At 45.6% G+C, this 18,319-nt stretch overlaps 1 protein-coding gene across 1 annotated transcript in view; it reads right to left on the bottom strand.

The window, feature by feature from the left end:
* LOC134345149 (E3 ubiquitin-protein ligase SIAH1-like) overlaps window positions 1-18,057 on the bottom strand; it is a 40,140-nt gene extending 22,083 nt beyond the window's left edge. Inside the window, exon 1 of the mRNA XM_063045353.1 lies at window positions 17,428-18,057. Coding sequence (XP_062901423.1) covers window positions 17,428-17,889 — 462 coding nt within the window. The 5' untranslated portion in view covers window positions 17,890-18,057. The remainder of the gene's footprint in view (window positions 1-17,427) is intronic.
* Window positions 18,058-18,319: the final 262 nt, after the last annotated feature.

Below are 18,319 nucleotides of genomic sequence, written 5' to 3'. Positions count from 1 at the left end.
ACAGATTTTAGTGTAAAACAAAAGCAGACAATGAAAGACAAGTCCAAGGCAGTGTCGAGGTGGCCCAGAGTGTTCTGTTGCTAACATAGCAACCTGAGGGAAAAAGCCTGCATACATTCATCCAATCTATACACATCATAATTTTGCACACATCCCCGTCATTCTCCTGCATTCCAGGGAGTATGGTCGTAACCTAGTCAGCCTTTTCTCCATAACTCAGGTCCTCAAGTCCGTAAAAACACAAGATCATAAGAGAAAGGAGCAGAATCAGGCCATTTGGCCTGTCGAGTCTGTTCTGCCCTTTCATTTTGGCTGACCTATTTTCCCTCTCACCCCCAATCTCCTGCCTTCCCCCAGCATCCCTTTGTGCCCTGACCAATCATGAATCTAACAACCTCTGCCTTAAACATACACAACTTGACCTCCATGGCTGCCTGTGGCAAAGAATTTCACAGATTCACCACTCTCTGGCAAAAGAAATTCCTCCTCATCTCTGTTCTAAATTGGTGTCCTTCTATTCTGAAGCTGTGTCCTCTGTGGTCTCAGCCTCCCCCGCCATAGAAAACATTCTCTCCACATCCACTCTTTTGAGGCCTTTCAACATTCGATAGGTTTCCATGAGGTCCTGCCTCATTCTTCTGAGTTCCAGTGAGTAGCGGCCCAGTCATCAAATGCTCCTCATACGATAACCCTTTCATTCCCAGAATCATTTTCGTGAACCTCCTCTGAACCCTCTCCGGTTTCAGCACTGTCATCTGTCAAGTCACCTCTCATCCTCCTTCGCTCCAAAGAGAAAAGCTCTAGCTTGCTTAACCTATCCAATTAAGACACACTTTCCAATCCAGGCAGCATCCTGGTAAATCTCCTCTGCACCCCCACTAAAACTTCTACATCTTTCCTACACTGAGGCGACCAAAACTGAACACAGTACTCCAAGTGTGATCTAACCTGAGTTTTATAGAGCAGCAACATTACCTTGCAAGGTAGCATCTTGAACAGCTAGCATCATCATTGTAGACCAGTGTACAAGAGTCAGCACCTTTTCCCCAGGATGGAAATAGTTAATACGAGATGGCATTATTTTACAGTGATTGGAGGAAAGTTTATGGGGGAGGGGGAAGGGATTCAGAGGTAAGTTTTTTGTTTAAACAGGGTGCTGTGTGAGTGGAACGTGCTGTCAAGGTTGGTGGTAGAGGCAGATACATTAGGGACATTTAAGAGACAGATAAGCAGAAAGAAAAAAATGAGGGCTCTACGGGAGAGAAGTGCTAGATTGATCTTGGAACAGATTAAAGGATCAGCACAACACTGTGGGCTGAAGGGCCTGTACTGTTCTTTGCACAAGAAAGAAATTCCATGTAGAACAAGCATCACGCGAGATGCAATAAATTCAGGTCTAATAGTCCAAATCGAGCCACTGGGCACCCTGGATTATGATTTCTTGAGGCTGTGGTAGGGAGTTAAAAACTATCATGGTTTAAAACCACTGCCCCAGAAAACAATGGGCAGTGAGTACAGACCTGACATTTGGAGTTTGCCACATACAAGGATGCTTGATAGTCTGTGAAATTTAATAGATACAGTACGTTAAGAATATGCACTCAGTGGCTACCTCCCGTATCTAATGTGGTCACAGTGTACGTTCGTGATCTTTTGTTGCTGTAGCTCATCCATTTCAATGTTCGATGGGTTGTGCATTCAGAGATGCTCTTCTGCACTCCACTGTTGTAACTCGTGGTTATTTGAGTTACTGTTGCCTTCTTGTCAGCTTGAACCAGTCGGACCAATCTTCTCTGACCTCTTTCATGAGAGTTGCGTTCGCTCACAGAACTGCTGCTCACTGGACGTGGTTTAGTATCTCGCACCATTCTCTATAAAGGGGGAACATCGACTCAGACCATGAGAGGCCTGTGTCGGGCATTTTCATGCCTTACAAGGCGCAGATTGGAAGTCTGTGTGGGGCTCCACTCCTCGCACAGACTAGAGGAACATGTGATTAAGTGCCTTGCTCAAGGGTACAACACGCTGCCACAGCTGAGGCTCGAACTAGCGACCTTGAGGTAACTAGACGAACGCCTTAACCACTTGGCCACGTGCCCAACACATTCTCTATAAACTTCAGCAATTATTGTGCACAAAAATCCCAGGAGATCGACAGTTTCTGAAATACTCAAACCACCCCATCTGGCACCAACAATCATTCCATAGTCAGTGTCACTTAGCTCACATTTCTTCCCCATTCTGATGTTGCGTCTGAACAACAACAACTGAACCTTTTGACCATGTCTGCATGCTTTTATGAATCGAGATGCTGCCACATGATTGGCTGATTAGTTATTTGCATTAACAAGGTGTACGGGTGTATGTAATAAGGTGGTCACTAAGTGTATAAATGGGGACATTGATTACAATACAATTGAAACTGGAATTGGTTTATTATTGGCACAGTATACACAGTGAACAGTAGAGCACTGAGGTGTGGGACCTGGGTATACTAATTCCTTGAAAGTGATATCGCAGGTAGACAATGTCACAAAGAGAGCTACTGGCACATTGGCCTTCATATAGCACAGTAATGAGTACAGGAGTTGGGATGTTGTGTTGAAGTTCTATCAGACTTTGGTGAGACTATATTTAGACCACTGTGTGCAATTGTGGTCAATTACCTACAGGAAACATTGAAAGAGTGCATAGAAAATTTACAAGGATGTTGCTGGGACTTGAGGTTGTAGGAAAATAGTCATAGTTTATTGATCCCGGGGGAAATTGGTTTTCGTTACAGTTGCACCATAAATAATTAAATAGTAATAAAACCATGAATAGTTAAATAGTAATATGTAAATTACGCCAGGAAAAAAGTCCAGGACCAGCCTATTGGCTCAGGGTGTCTGACCCTCCAAGGGAGGAGTTGTAAAGTTTGATGGCCACGGGCAGGAATGACTTCCTATGACGCTCTGTGTTGCATCTCGATGGAATGAGTCTCTGGCTGAATGTACTCCTGTGTCCAACCAGTACATTATGTAGTGGATGGGAGACATTATCCAAGATGGCATGCAACTTGGACAGCATCCTCTTTTCAGACACCACCGTCAGAGTGTCCAGTTCCATCCCCACAACATCACTGGCCTTACGAATGAGTTTGTTGATTCTGTTGGTGTCTGCTACCCTCAGCCTGCTTTTCCAGCACACAACAGCAAACATGATCGCACTGGCCACCACAGATGTGTAGAACATCCTCAGCAAATGTTGAATAAGTTAAGGACTTTATTCCCTGGAGAATCAGGAGAGATTGTATGGAGGTTCACAAGGGTTATGATGGGTACAACAGATAAGGTGAATGCATGCAGGCCCTTCCCACACCCCTCAGGGTGAGAGAGACTAGATCTAGAGGTCATAGGTTTAGGGTGAAAGATGAAATATTAATGAGGAGTCTGGGTGGGAACTTCAGAGGGTGATGAGAGTGTGGAACGAGTTGCCAGAAGTGATGGATACAGGCAGCATAACAATATTTTATAGAAGTTTTGGCAGGTACATGATTTTCAAGGTTAATGCTATATGTACTTTGATAATGAATTTTGAACTTTTTGAACTCGATGGAAGGGGTAAGGACGAATAGAAAAATAGAGGGCCGTAGGTAACCCAAGTTAATTTCTAAAGTAAATACATGCTCGGCACAGCATTGTGGGCTGAAGGGCCTGTATTGTGCTTTAGGTTTTCTGTGTTTTTATGACTATGGTATGGTACTGGTGGAGGGGACTAGGCAGAAAACCTGGCTGGCAGTCAAGTTATTCAAAAGATCTGTTTCGGCACTGTAGTACTCCCGACTAACCAATGTTGTGGTACAACAAGCAACACAATATCCTAATTGTTATCAGAGATGGAATGTGAGCTTAAAAAGGAGTCGCGCCAGCAGTTTTAAAGGAAGACAGTCAAGAAAAGCATGCAGTTAAGGCCAACAAGCCTCTGTAACTCTGTACTCAGATTAACAGCACATACAAGGGTTGTAGACGACACACACTCAATGGCACGTTATTAGCTGCAGACATGGTCAAGAGGTTCAGTTGTTGTTCAGACCAAACATCAGAATGGGGAAGAAATGTGATCTAAGCGACTTTGACCGTGGAATGACTGTTGGTGCCCAATGAGATGGTTTGATTATCTCAGAAACAGAAGGGGTGACTTTGTGGCTAAGTTTGTGGATGATACAAAGATAGTTGAGGGGCAGGTAGTGTTGAGGAAGCAAGGAATTTGTAGAAATGGGAGAATGGTCAAAGAAGTGGCAAATGGAATATATGTAGGGAAGTGTACGGTCATGCACTTTGGTAGAATGAATAAAGGCAGAGAGTATTCTCTAAACAGGGAGAAAATTCGAAAACAGAGACTCAAAGGGATTTAGGAGTCTTCATGCAGGATTCCCCAAAGATTAACTTGCAGGTTAAGTTGGTGGGCAGCAAGGCAAACGCAATGTTGGCGTTCATTTTGAGAGGACTTGAATATAAAAGCAAGCTTGTAATGCTGAGGCTTTGGTCAGACCGCACTTGGAGTATTGAGAGTAGTTTGGACCCCTTATTTACGAAAGGATGTGCTGTCTTGGAGAGGAGAGAAGTTTCACGAGAATGATTCCAGGAATGAACGGGTTAATATGTGAGCAGTGTTTGATGGCTCTGGGCCTGTACTTATTGGAGTTCAGAAGAATGAGAGGGAGCTCATTGAAACCTACTGAATATTGGAAAGACTAGATAGAGTAAATATGGAAAGGATGTTTCTTTCAGTGTGGGAGGGTGCAAACTCAGAACCAAGGGACGTCCATTTAGAATACAGTTGAGAAGCAATTTCTTTAGCTAGAGGGTGATGAATTTGTGGAATTCACAGCCACAGATGGCTGTGAATGCCAGGTCCATGTGTAAATTTAAAGCAGAGGTTGATAGGTTTAAGGGTAGAAGATAGGAGATTGGGCTTGAGAGGGATAGTAAACCAGACATGATGAAATGGCGGAGCAGACTAGATGGGCTGAATGGCCTGCTTCTGTTTCTATGTCTGATGGTCACACAGCACATACACTCTGTAACTTCATTAGGCACCTTCTGTACCTCATGAACTGGCCACTGAGTGTATGTTCGTGGTCTTCTGCTGCTGTAGCCCATCCACTTCAAGGTTCGACATGTCGTGCATTTGGAGATGCTTTTTTTTTTACACACCACTGTTGTAACATGTAGTTATTTGAGTTACTGTCACCTTCCTGTCAGCTTCAACATTCTCCTCTGACCTCTCTCATTAACAAGGCTTTTTCACCCACAGATCTACTGCTCATGGGATGATTTTTTTTTTGCACCATTCCTGACAGAGCCTGCTGTGCATAAAAATCCCAGGAGACCAGCAGTTTCTGAGATACACAAACCACCCTGTCTGGCACCAATCATTCCACTGTCAAAGTCACTGAGATCACATTTCTTCCCCATTCTGATGTTTGGTCTGAACAACAAATGAACCTCTTGGCCACGTCTTCATGCTTTTATGCATTGAGTTGTTGCCACATGATTGGCTGATTAGATATTTGTATTAATGAGGTGTACAGGTGAACCGTGGGCACGTGGCCAAGTGGTTAAGGCATTGGACTAGCTACCTGAAGGTCGTGAGTTCGAGCCCCAGCCAAGGGAACGTGTTGTGTCCTTGAGCAAGGCACTTAATCACACATTGCTCTGCGACGACACTGGTGCCAAGCAGTATGGGTCCTAATGACCTTCCCTTGGACAACATTGGCATCGTGGAGAGAGGAGACTTGCAGCATGGGCAACTGCTGGTCTTCCATACAACCTTGCCCAGGCCTGCACCCTGGAGAGTGAAGACTTTCCAGGCGCAGATCCATGGTCTCGCAAGACTAACGGATGCCTTTACTTTACAGGTGAACTTAATAAGGTGGCCACTCTGTAATTACAGGGAGTGTTAACTTTGTTCCAACTTACAGAGGGCAGGGGGAGTGGAAGGGTAGGTTAGCCTTTGTAAAAAGCTATGTGTAGCTAAAGTTACCATCAGCTGATGAATTCTCAGTGTGAAAAGGCAGAGGCGACTTGAATGCAGATAAAAATTGGAAAATCTGCTATTTGTTAAGTAGGATGCCGTGCACAATCCTGATTTGATGGAGACAGACGTGAGAAGCACTGAGGAACATCTGGTGAAACTTCTGAAATGCCTATTTCGCTGCCACTGCCACTGTGCGATCCAGAATCTCCGGAGGGGAACGCCCTGAATCCTCAGCTTTGCCTGCTGCTTGGCGGCTGGGGCCGGGGTTGAAGCACTTGGCAGAGATGGTGCTCGGTGTTGGAGGGTTGGTCGGAGGCTTGAAGTTTTCGGACGGACTCAAGAGTCGGCTGTGGTCGGGCGCTTCCAGGATGCTGCATTGGCAAGTTTGCGGCGCTGGAGGTTCATGGCAGGGAGAGTTTTTCTTCCTTCTACCGTCTGCATGAGATGATGGGACATTCGAGAGACTTTGAGACTTTTTTTTTACCGTGTCCATAGTCTGCCCTTTATCAAATTACGGTATTGCTTTGCACTGTCGTAACTATGTCATAATTATGTGGTTTTTGTTAGTTTTAGTCTTGGTCTGTCTTGTGTTTCTGTGATATCATACTGGAGGCACATTGTATCATTTCTTAATGCATGCATTACTAAATGACAATAAATGAGGACTGAGTGTCCTCATAATCTAATCTAATAACCATCATGTCATCTTGCCCAGTGTACCTCATTTGAAAGCAGTGCAGTAGTTTGCATATGATGCCCATTCAACTGGCCCAGGTGCGAGGTTGGATTGCTCTGGGTGCCAAGCTGATTTGGGGAAATCAAGAGCGGCTTCGGGCTGGGCAACAAAATCAGGGCTCGGAGCAAGTCGCTGGACGGCATGATCTAGGCCTGGAGCCTTTTGCTGCAGTAGTGCCTGGGTCCTAGTGTGAAGTACAATACGCTGTTTGGACAATTTAAGCAATGGCCCAGATATACTGGAAAGAGAGTGTTGGAATCGGAGGTGAGAGCCGATTTCACTTGCTTTCCCAGAACGTTCACTCCTGTGTCTCCATGGCGCAGGTGGTATGAAGACTGTCCCAGCTGCTGTGCTGAACTGATACTGAGGCTTCGCGCCTACTCGGGGCTGCTCCAGGGTTCAGATTCAAGGACTCATGTTGGTTCGGAATATTGTTGTTCACTTCCATTGTTTGCATGGTGTGTTTTTCCCCTTTCTCTGTGCATGAGGTGTTGGTCTTTTTTAAAACTGGGTTTCTCTGGGTTTCTTGCTTTGTAGCTGCCTGTAAGCAGTCAAACCTCAAGGTTGAAACATTATTGCAGCACCAGTGACCCGGATTCAATTTCTGCCACTGTTTCCGAGGAGCTTGTGTGTTCTCCCCGTATGTTTTCTCCAGGTGCTCCGGTTTCCTCGCAGTCCAAAGACAAATCTGTTAGGTTAATTGTTCACATGGGTATAATTGAGCTCATTAGTCTGGAAGGGCCTGTTACTATGGAGTATTCCTCAATAAAAATTAATCAATTGGAAGCAGAAGTAGATTAGGTTCAGTTGGACATTTAGAGGGTGTTGGATAGATACATGGATGAGAGGGAGGTAGATGGGACTAGACAGAAGATTGGGTCGATATGGACCAGATGGGCTGAAGGGCCTGTTTTTTTGCTGCAGTACTCCATATCCTCAAGGTAAATGACCCATATCCTCCAGTTCCCATTTCTGTACAGAAAGGTACCACTAGAATGGGGTCCAGAAACATGGACAATCAGGATTTACTGCAAATGGAGCCAAAAGTCAGCAGGCTGTTCCACATGGAGAGACACGCGGAATCAATTTCATTTTCAAAGGTTAAGAGGAATTTCAATTAAAAATGTATTCAGAATCAATGGTGTAAATGAAACTCTTCAGCAGAATGAGGTCAGGTCACATTTGATGATGATGGCAAAGAACTAACACAAGGTAAAAATATTTTGCACATTACATTATAGAATGTGCTCGCCAAGGCAGATTCCATAGGAATTTCCAGAAAATGGGACCAGTACATGGAAGGGAAACACAGACAGAAAAATCAAGATTCCCTGAGCCAGTTAGCCTTGCCGACCTTTTAACCTGCTTCATGTCAATCTAACCCCTCTGTTTCTGCATCATCCATTTGCCTAAGATTTTAAATGTTCCTAATGTATCTGCCTCTACCACCATCACTGATAGCACATTCCTCACACCAACCACTCTGCGGTTAAAACATTTACCTCTGACATCCCCTCTATACTTTCCTCCAATCAACTGAAAATTTATATCCCCTCATTTTAGCCATTTCCACCCTGTAAAAACATCTATCCAGTCAACATGCATTTCACACCTTTCAACGTACACGTGAAAGGCAAGCTTGAATCATGATTGGCAACACGTTAAAGTCCTGATGCAGGGTCACAGCCCGAAACATCGACTGTACTCTTATCCATAGAAGCTGCCTGGCCTGCTGAGTTCCTCCAGCATTTTGTATGTGTTGCTTGGATTTCCAGCATCTGCAAATTTTCTCTTGTTTGTGAATAGCCTTACACACACAAATACTAGAAGACTGAGAAAGGCTCTATACGAATGCAAGTCTCTTTGTGGGTGTAGCTGAATACACCATGGAACAAGTCAAAGCTCAAAGCAAATTTTATATAAATCTATATTTTCATGCGAACATACTAAGAAAAAACACACTGAATGTCGGCACCCACAGGGCAGACAAACAACCAATGTGAAAAGGACAACAAACTGCAAATACAAGAGAGAAAATAATAATAAATAAATAAGCAATAAATAGAGAACATGAGATGAAGAGTCTTTGTAAGCGAGCCCATGGGTTGTGGGAAGAGCTCCATGTTGGGGCAAGTGAAGATGAGTGAAGTTATCCCCTTTGGTTCAAGAGCCTGATGGTTGAGGGGTAATAACTGTTCCTGAACCTAGTGGCATGAACCTCGAGGCTTCTGTACCTTCTTCCTGATGGCAGCAGTGAGGACAGAGCACAGCCTGGGCGGTCGTGGTCACTGATGATGGACGCTGCTTTCCTGCGACAACACTCCGTGTAGATGTGTTCCCTCTAAAGTGTGCATGTGCACACACATCTTGTGCTACTAGCGCACAGATGAATTTAAACTGCGCACAAAAGGTGGTCACCCTCCACCTCTTTGGCATGCCAAGTATATTTCACGATCTTACACAATCACATTTCCTTTTTTGGTTTCTGATGAGGGCGGTGTAGACAGCGTGGGGTTTGCAATGATTTGCCTGCAGATTTTAGAACTGGCTTACTCACACGGCTTTTATTGAAGAAATTTTTCCGTGCACACTTGTCGTCACTAGGCAAAAATAAAATTGCACCGCACAAGATTTTAGTGCATACTGGTTATTACAAATTAGAGGAAACATTGGCTGCAACCACTATTTTATGTATGATTTTTCGTTCAAGTTCATTGCTGTTTCCATAACAGGCTGTGATGCAACTGGTCAATATACTCTCCACCACACATTATAGAAGTTTGTCAAAGTTTGAGAAGTCATGCCAAATCTTTGCAAACTTCTAAGGAAGTAGAGACGCTTCTGTGCTTTCATCATAATTGTATTTACATGCTGAGCCCAGGACAGATCCTCTGAAATAACACTGAGGAATTTAAAGTTCTCACCCACTCCACCTCTGATCCCCCAATGGGCATTGGCTCACAGACCTCTGGTTTTTCACCTCCGAGTCAATAATCAGCTCCTTGGTCTTGCTTACATTGAGTAAGAAGTTGTTGTGGCCCCACAGCCAGATTTTCAATCTCCCTCCTCTATGTCGCTTCCCCCCCCCCCAACATGAGCACAGCGGGATACGGGTCTGAAACATGTTACCACTTTAAATGAAACTCACTGACCTCATCAAAATCCTATGATTATCTCTGCTTGCCAAAGCAGGTTTAAAAAGTTACAGAGTGTGCATTTTCAAGTGAAAGCATTTTTCATGCAACGTAGGAATACTTGGATACTTTGAATGCCCCAATGAACACACACAAAGTTAGGAGGCTGCAAAACATTCTGCTATGAACTTTTATATTTCAATTGAACAATGCATTTTTTTTGGGACAAATTTCCAGAGGTGATGAACACAGACCTTGACGATTAGATATTCTGCCCTTGCTCAAGATTTTCCCCGTTTCCTTGAGCAGGACAGATAAACAACACCAGTCCCAGCGTAGCTGCAGTTGAAGACTGTTTTATTCTTCACCAACGCATTACAGTACGTAAAGAGCTGGTGTAAAAAGTCAGCACTTCTCAGTGAAAGGCAGATTCAAATATTGATAGAAATTTCTACAACTTTGAATAAGTGCTTCACTAAATGAAATGCAAAAAACAACTAAATAAAGGCCGACCTGACATCAAAGGCCATTGCTTAATAACACAATAACGATAATCAAGAACAGCTGTGAACATACAAGTAGTGAGATTTAGTAACCAGCGATAAACAAACCACATCCCGAAAGACATAACACCAGATATGATGCAACCGAGATAATACAGCCTGACACACCTGGATCATCACTAGGTGGATTCAGAACTGGGCTGGACATTGTGACACCAGCTCAGAAGGTTCACAGACAAAACACACCGTAGGTCCCAACCACGGACCCTTCGGTTGATGGTAGCAGCCCACGGCATTAAAAAAAGTTGCGAACCCCTGCCATAGGGTGTCTCAGTTGGTTATATGACCCCCGCTTCCCAGAGCTACATAATTATACAGGACAGGATAACTTGGCCCCTTGGTGTCCATATTTTGTTCTTTATGTGCTGGTCAATCAGTCCCATCCCCTTTGCTCTCTGTATATTCCAGCAAACATTCCCATCTCCAATGCCATTTTTTAAATTCACAAGTGAGCCAAGCGTACTTTGCAGACAACTGGCCATTTAGTGAGTGAGCAAAATTTGTAAAGCAAACTTGTTGGTATTCTTGCCAATCCTCTAGTCCCACAGAGTTGTACAGCACAGTAAAGAGTTTTTCCAACCACAGGAACATTGTCCACCTTGGCCTTGCCATCTATGGATGACTAGTGTTCTCAGACCTTGGCATCAATACTCCCTTGTGCAATTGGATCCTGGGTTTCCTCACTTGCAGACCCCAGTCAGTTTGGATTGGCAAAGATATCTCCTCTACAATCTCCATCAGCACGGGTGCACCACAAAGCTGTGTTCTCAACCCCCTGCTTAACTCTTACGACTGCGTGGCTCAGAACAGCTCCAATGCCATATTCAAGTGTGTTGACGACACCATTGTTGTAGGCCAAATCAGAGGAGGTGATAAATCAGCATATAGGAGGGAGACTGAAAATCTGGCTGAGTGGTGACATAACAACAACCTGTCACTCAATGTCAAGACCAAGGAGCTGATTGTTGACTTCAGGCGGAGGAAACTAGAGGTCCATGACCCAGTCCTCACTGTAGGATCAGAGGTGGGGAGGGTCAGCAACTTTAACTTCCTCAGTGTTAACATTTTAGAGGACCTGCCGTGGGCCCAGCATGCAACTGCAATTACGAAGAAAGTACGTCAGCCTCTACTTTCTTAGGAGTTTGCGAAGATTCGACGCGACATCTAAAACTTTAACAAGCTTCTATAGGTGCGTGGTGGAAGGTTTATTGACTGGCTGCCGGGTATGGAAACACCAATGCCCTTCAGTGGAAGATCCTACAAAAAGTATGGCCCAGTCCATCAGGGGTAAAACCCTCCCCACCACAGCGTACATCTACACAGAGCGTCATCGCAGGAACGTGGCTTCCATCATCAGGGTTCCCCACCACCCAGCTCATGCTCTCTTCTCGTTGCAGCCTCAGGAAGGTGGTACAGGAGCCTCAGTTATAATCCCTCAACCAACAGGCTCTTGAACCAGATGAGAAAACTTCACTCGCCCAGTCACTGAACTGTTCCCACAACCTACAGACTCACTTACAAGGACTCTGTTTCCCGTTTTCGATATTTACTGCTTCTTTATTATTATCTCATTTCTTTTTGGTATTTGCAGAGTTTGATTCTATTATGGATTTGAGCATGGCTGCAAGAAAGTGAATCCCAAGGTTGTATATGGTGACGTACCTGTACTTTGATGATAAATTTCCTTTGAACTTATCTAATTAATCCCATTAGGCCTCTATCATTTTATGCCTTTCCTATCGAGTACTTGGCCAATTATCTATTGATAGGTACTGTTACCTACTGTAACAGTATCTGGCTCTACCACATCTTTTGCAGTTTATTTCATATACCCACCACTCTCTGTGTGTAAGAGCTTGCCCCTCCTATCTCCTTAAAGTCCCCATTCCCACTTTAAAGTTATGCACTCGAGATCTAAACCCCCTGCCCTGGGAAAAACACCATCTATCATATCTACACCCTATTTCTTTCATAGCTATCTTCTTACTTCTAATATCCTTATATATTTTTAAAAAATGACTCTCCTTAATCCTGCTTGCCAAGGTCAGTTCTTAGCCCCTCATACTCGAAGCTGAGAAAAGCCATCGTTCATATCCTCTCAGATTGAGGAACTGAATATCACTGTCTCACATTCTGGCTGCAAATATAGTGGCAACTTACGCAACTATAAACAAACAATTCACCAGGACTGGAAAGGAAGAGGGTAGGAACTAGACGAAGCCGGCAGAAGTTGAGGGCGTGGAGGAAATGGAATACAAGCTGGCAGGTAATGGGCGAGACCAGCTGAGGGGTGAGTTGAGGCATGAAGTAAGAAGCAGGGAGGTGATAAAGGATAGGGGAACCAGAATAGAAACACAGAAACCCTAAACACAATACAGGCCCTTCGGCCCACAAAGCTGTGCCTAACATGTCCTTACCTTAGAAATTACCTAGGCTTACCCATAGCCCTCTATTTTTCTGAGCTCCATGTACCTATCCAGGAGTCTCTTAACAGACCCTATCGTTTCCGCCTCCACCACCGCCGCCGGCAGCCCATTCCACGCACTCACCACTCTCTGCGTAAAAAACTTACCCCCGATATGTCCTCTGTACCTACTTCCAAGCACCTTAAAACTGTGCCTTCTCATGCTAGCCATTTCAGCCCTGGGGAAAAGCCTCTGACTATCCACACGATCAATGCCTCTCGTCATCCTATACGCCTCCATCAGGTCACCTCTCATCCTGTGTCGCTCCAAGGAGAAAAGGTCGAGTTCACTCAACCTGTTCCCCAAACCAGGCAACATTCTTGCAAATCTCCACTGCACCCTTTCTATGGTTTCCATATCCTTTTTATAGTGAGGCGACCAGAACTGAGCACAGTACTCCAAGTGGGGTCTGACCAGAGTCCTATGTAGCTGCAACATTACCTCTCGGCTCTTAAACTCAGTTCCACGATTGATGAAGGTCAATGCACCCTATGCCTTTTTAACCACAGAGTCAATCTGCGCAGCCGCTTTGAGTGTCCTATGGACTCGGATCCCAAGATCCCTCTGATCCTCCACACTGCCAAGAACTTTATCATTAATGCTATATTCTGCCATCATATTTGACCTACCAAAATGAACCACCTCACACTTATCTGGGTTGAACTCCATCTGCCACTTCTTAGCCCAGTTTTGCATCCTATCAATGTCCCAGTGTAACCTCTGACAGCCGTCCACACTATCCACAACACCCCCAACCTTTGTATCATCAGCAAATTAACTAACCCATCCCTCCACTTCCTTATCAAGGTCATTTATAAAAATAAATCATGAAGAGTAGGAGCCCCAAAACAGATGCCTGAGGCACACCACTGGACACCGACCTACATGCAGAACACGGAATGGAAATGGAAAGAGTTAGGAGGAGGAGGAAGACACACCCATCTTCCGACTCACCTGGTTTCACCGATCACCTGCCATCTTGGCACTTCTTCCCCTCTCCCCCACTTCTAATCCTTTCCAGTCCTGATGAAGGGTCTTGGCGGCCCAAAACATCCACTATTTTCCCTCTCTTTTAATGCTGTCCAAGTTCCTCCAGCATTTTTGTGTCTGTTAGAAACATTACAGCACAGTAATGTTCTTGATTACTGATTCGGCTCTTGATATCATGCTGACTTTGACTTTTTAAACCTACTCTAAAATCAATTTAACAATTCCCTCCTACATAGCCCACCATTTTTCTTCAATCCTCTGGACCAGAGGTTCCCAACCTTGGGTCTGCAGAGCCCTCAGTTAATGGAAGGGGTCCATGGCATTAAAATAGGTTGGGTACTCCTGTTCTTGATGCTCTGAATTGCCAGCATCTGCAGAAACCCTTGTGTTTATAGACATACACTACACTTTGAAGATTACTGAGCTGGTGCTGAAGTGCTCTGTGCTTGTGGAAGTCACTCTAGAAATGCTACATTTACTTTTGGTCACCTGGAGCCACCAGAGACCACATGGAATACCACCATTAGATCTCCTCTGCCACTACTACCAGTGGTCTGAAATACTGCAGCACCCATCTCTGCTGGGAATGGTGCTGGAGCCCCTTTAAAAAAAAATAACTTCACCCTTTCACAGAGATCATTTAACTGTGAATCAATTATTCCAAGCCATGCTATTAGCAACTCCCAAACAGCATTCAAACAGTGTCTTTACAAGAGAGGTAACCCCAGTCATTATCAACACTCTTCAGAGATCGTCTGCCTGGCGTCACATAACCAGGACTTGTGATATGCACCAGCTGCTCATACGACCATCCATCCAGAACCTGCTCCCATGGCCTCACGCGACCCTGATCAGGGGCTAAGCAGGTGCTACACCTTGTCAAAGGTGACCTGCAGGCTAGCGGAGGGAAGGAACATCTTACACCTCCTTTGATGGAAACACATCTCCACCATGCCACCCAGCATCTGGTAGAGGGCTGCCATTAACATTTGATTTCCAAATTTTAAAACAAAAGGGCAAATTTAGAAAAAAGACAGACCTTCTAAATGGCAATAAAATACTGGAGGGAGTCAGCATGTCAGGCCATATCAATGCAGAGAAATAAACTGTTGGCATTTCAGGCCGAGACTTTCCACCGGGACTAGCAAGAAATAAGGAAGAAGCGAGAATGAGAAGGTGGGGGTGGGGGGGGGGGAGAAAGAGGGAAGTACCACCAGCTGGCAGGCAATAGGTGAATCCAGGTAAGGGGGAAGGTAGGTGGCTGGGGAAGGGCAGGGATGAAGTGAGAAGCTGAGAGGTGATGGGTGAAAGTAGTAAGAGCTGAAGGAATCTGCTAGGAGGAGAGTGGACCACAGGAGAAAGGGAAGGATAGGGAAGTGATGGGCAGGTGAGGAAAAGGGCCAAGAGTTTGCAAAGCAGAATTCTAAATGACAAACTCCGGTAATACTTCATAATATTGCCAGTGGATATTTCATATTTGCTTGAAGAATGTCACTTCAAATGACAGACCGATTGCAATGATGCCCCTGCCTACTGCACCTTCGTGGGCCTGAACCACAAGCATCCAAGACAGTCGATGACCAAAACTTCTATGATAACTTCCATTTGTCACCCATTGCCAACGTGCTTCTCACTCTGCATACAGTTTACAAACAGAACTACAGATGGCTTTCCATGATGACTTTTAATGGAGTCAAGTTAGGAAAAGGGTAAGTACAACGAGATCTTGGTGTCCTTGTTCATCAGTCACTGAAAGTAAGCATGCAGGTACAGCAGGTGGTGAAGAAAGCTAATGGCATGTTGGCCTTCATAACAAGGGGAGTTGAGTATAGGAGCAAAGAGGTCATTCTGCAGCCGTACAGGGCCCTGGTGAGACCACACCTGGAGTATTGTGTACAGTTTTAGTCTCCAAATTTGAGGAAGGACATTCTTGCTATTGAGGGAGTGCAGCGGAGGTTCATGAGGTTAATTCCCGGGATGGTGGGACTGTCATATGTTGAAAGATTGGAGCGACTGGGCTTGTATACACTGGAATTTAGAAGGCTGAGAGGGGATCCGATTGAAACATATAAGATTATTAAGGGATTGGACACGCTAGAGGCAGGAAACATGTTCCTGATTTTGGGGGAGTCCAGAATCAGAGGCCACAATTTGAGAATAAGGGGTAGGCCATTTAGAACAGAGTTGAGGAAAAACTTTTTCACCGAGAGCGTGGTGGATCTGTGGAATGCTCTGCCTCAGAAGGCAGCGGAGGCCAATTCTCTGGATGCTTTCAAGAAAGAGTCAGATAGAGCTCTTAATGATAGCAGAGTCAAGGTTATGGGGAGAAGGCAGGAAAAGGGTACTGATTGTGGATGATCAGCCATGATCACAGTGAATGGTGGTGCTGGCTCGAAGGGCCGAATGGCCTACTCCTGCACCTATTGTCTATTAAGAAAACATTACAAAACTTCCCTCTTTACCTTGCTGACTGGCGGTTAACCGTTTCCTCACTCACTCCATCCTGACATTGAGACATCCTCTCCATTAGCCACCAGTTCATTAGCTGCACATCACCATAGACCACACAACAAAGCAGAATTAGACCATGTGGCCCATTCAGACTACTCTACCATTTGGTCACGGCTGTTTTATTATTCTTCTCAACCCCATTCTCCCCGCCACCTTTGACACTAACTAATCAAGAACCTATCAGCCGCCACGCAGGATCAGGGCCCTCCTCCTCATCTCTGTTCTAAGGGAATGTCCTCTTATTCTGAGCCTGTGCCCTCTGGTCCAAGGCTCCCCCTCCCCCTTGGAAAACATCTTCCCCACATCCACTCCTATTCAGGCCTTTCAATATTAGATGGGTTTCAATGTTCTCCAGGATAACACACTCAACATCCTTAGGGAAGACAAAACAAATGAGCAGAGTGTTATGCCGAGAGTATCCAAGGAACCAGGCAAAGGCTTTTCTTTACAACAGACCTCGTGCCGAATCAGAGCCAAAAACATCCGAAGGCAAAAGAGTTACTCTCACCTCCAGCTCACAGGAATACGATACCTCACACCTGTTACTTCGCAGCCTGTCACTAACTCCAGGTATTTTATCGATGACTTAGGAAGCACAGTCATTGGTACGACGAGTGACCACGTTTACACGTCTGTTCAGGCAGCTCCCCCTCCAGTCAAAAGGTTCCTAGTTCCTATCCCTCACTGTGCAGAACTGGCTGCCTCTCCAGTCTGGCACCGTGTGAGATGTGAGCTTCTTTAAAAAAATAGACCGGGGCCTCGGGCAAGTGCAAACGCCCCAGAATTTTTTTTTTAAGAGTAATGGAGTAAATAGATAAATTTTGAAATCACACAACCAATAGGCACTCACCGGTGTCTGCAGAAGGCTGTTTTGCTTTCAATTCAAAAGTACTTTAATGATCAGGGCTTTCTGAAAGGACGCACACCAATATGCCCCCCCCCCTCCAGAGAGGAAGACACAAAGAGGGGAAATGTCACCGCAGCCGATATGGAAAGAATCTCCTTACCTTACATGGGAAGAGTACGGCCGAAGCCACTTTCTCCATTGCCAGATTTCTTATGCTGGGGGTGAGGGAGCCTCGGCAGGTGGGGCAACAAGTCAGTTTTTGCCGACAGGTGTTGCACACCAGATGGCCGGCTTGACATTGCAGAATAGGCGGCAGCACGTAGTCGAAGCAGACAGGGCACTCGAAGAGCGAGGTTAGCTCCTGCGCGGCGGCGGCAGCGGCGGCTGCTGCAGCGGCCACCACCGCCTGGTGAGGGTGCAGAGGCGGAGGGGGAGAGGAGACCCCCGAGCCGAGGATCGCCGGCGTTCCGCAGCCGCCCACGGCGCCGGTAGCAGCGGCGGCAGAAGGAGAAGCGGCGGCCGCGGCTGCAGCGGCGACCGCCGACAGGCCGCTCGGGGCCGGGGAAGGAGCCGTGTGCTTGCCGGCTTTGCTGCCTCCGTTGCCCGCTCCGGCCGATGACATGACTGGCAAGCAGGAGGAAAGCCGGGCGAGGGCATGGGTGTCCCTCCCGCGACCTCCCAGTCCCGGGCCCGGCCGCTCCTGCTCCGGCTCCAGTTCCAAACACCACCGAATACTTAGACACAAGAAAATTGCTACACCGCGTTCTAGAACCTTGCAACACGGCGCCGTGACGTCAGCCCGGAGGGAAGCCCCTACGTCACGTGAACCTTAACTCCTGCCTCCTCTCGCCTTCAATAGTAATGTACATTGATATAGCGCCTACAGCAGTAGAACGCAAAGTAAGGTATTGCAGTCTACATTCCTCAGTGCAAAACTAGTATCAGGAAAAGAACATCAAACCATTTATCAGTGTATACAACAGAATTAATGGCAATATCGAGTGCATTATCTTGGATAGAAGAAAATAATATCAAAAAGTCTGTAATCTGTT

The sequence above is a fragment of the Mobula hypostoma genome, chromosome 4 (genome assembly GCF_963921235.1).
Source record: "Mobula hypostoma chromosome 4, sMobHyp1.1, whole genome shotgun sequence".
In the NCBI taxonomy this organism is placed as follows: domain Eukaryota; kingdom Metazoa; phylum Chordata; class Chondrichthyes; order Myliobatiformes; family Myliobatidae; genus Mobula; species Mobula hypostoma.
Note: the sequence above shows the minus strand (reverse complement) of the source record. Positions and strands in the feature narration are given on the sequence as shown.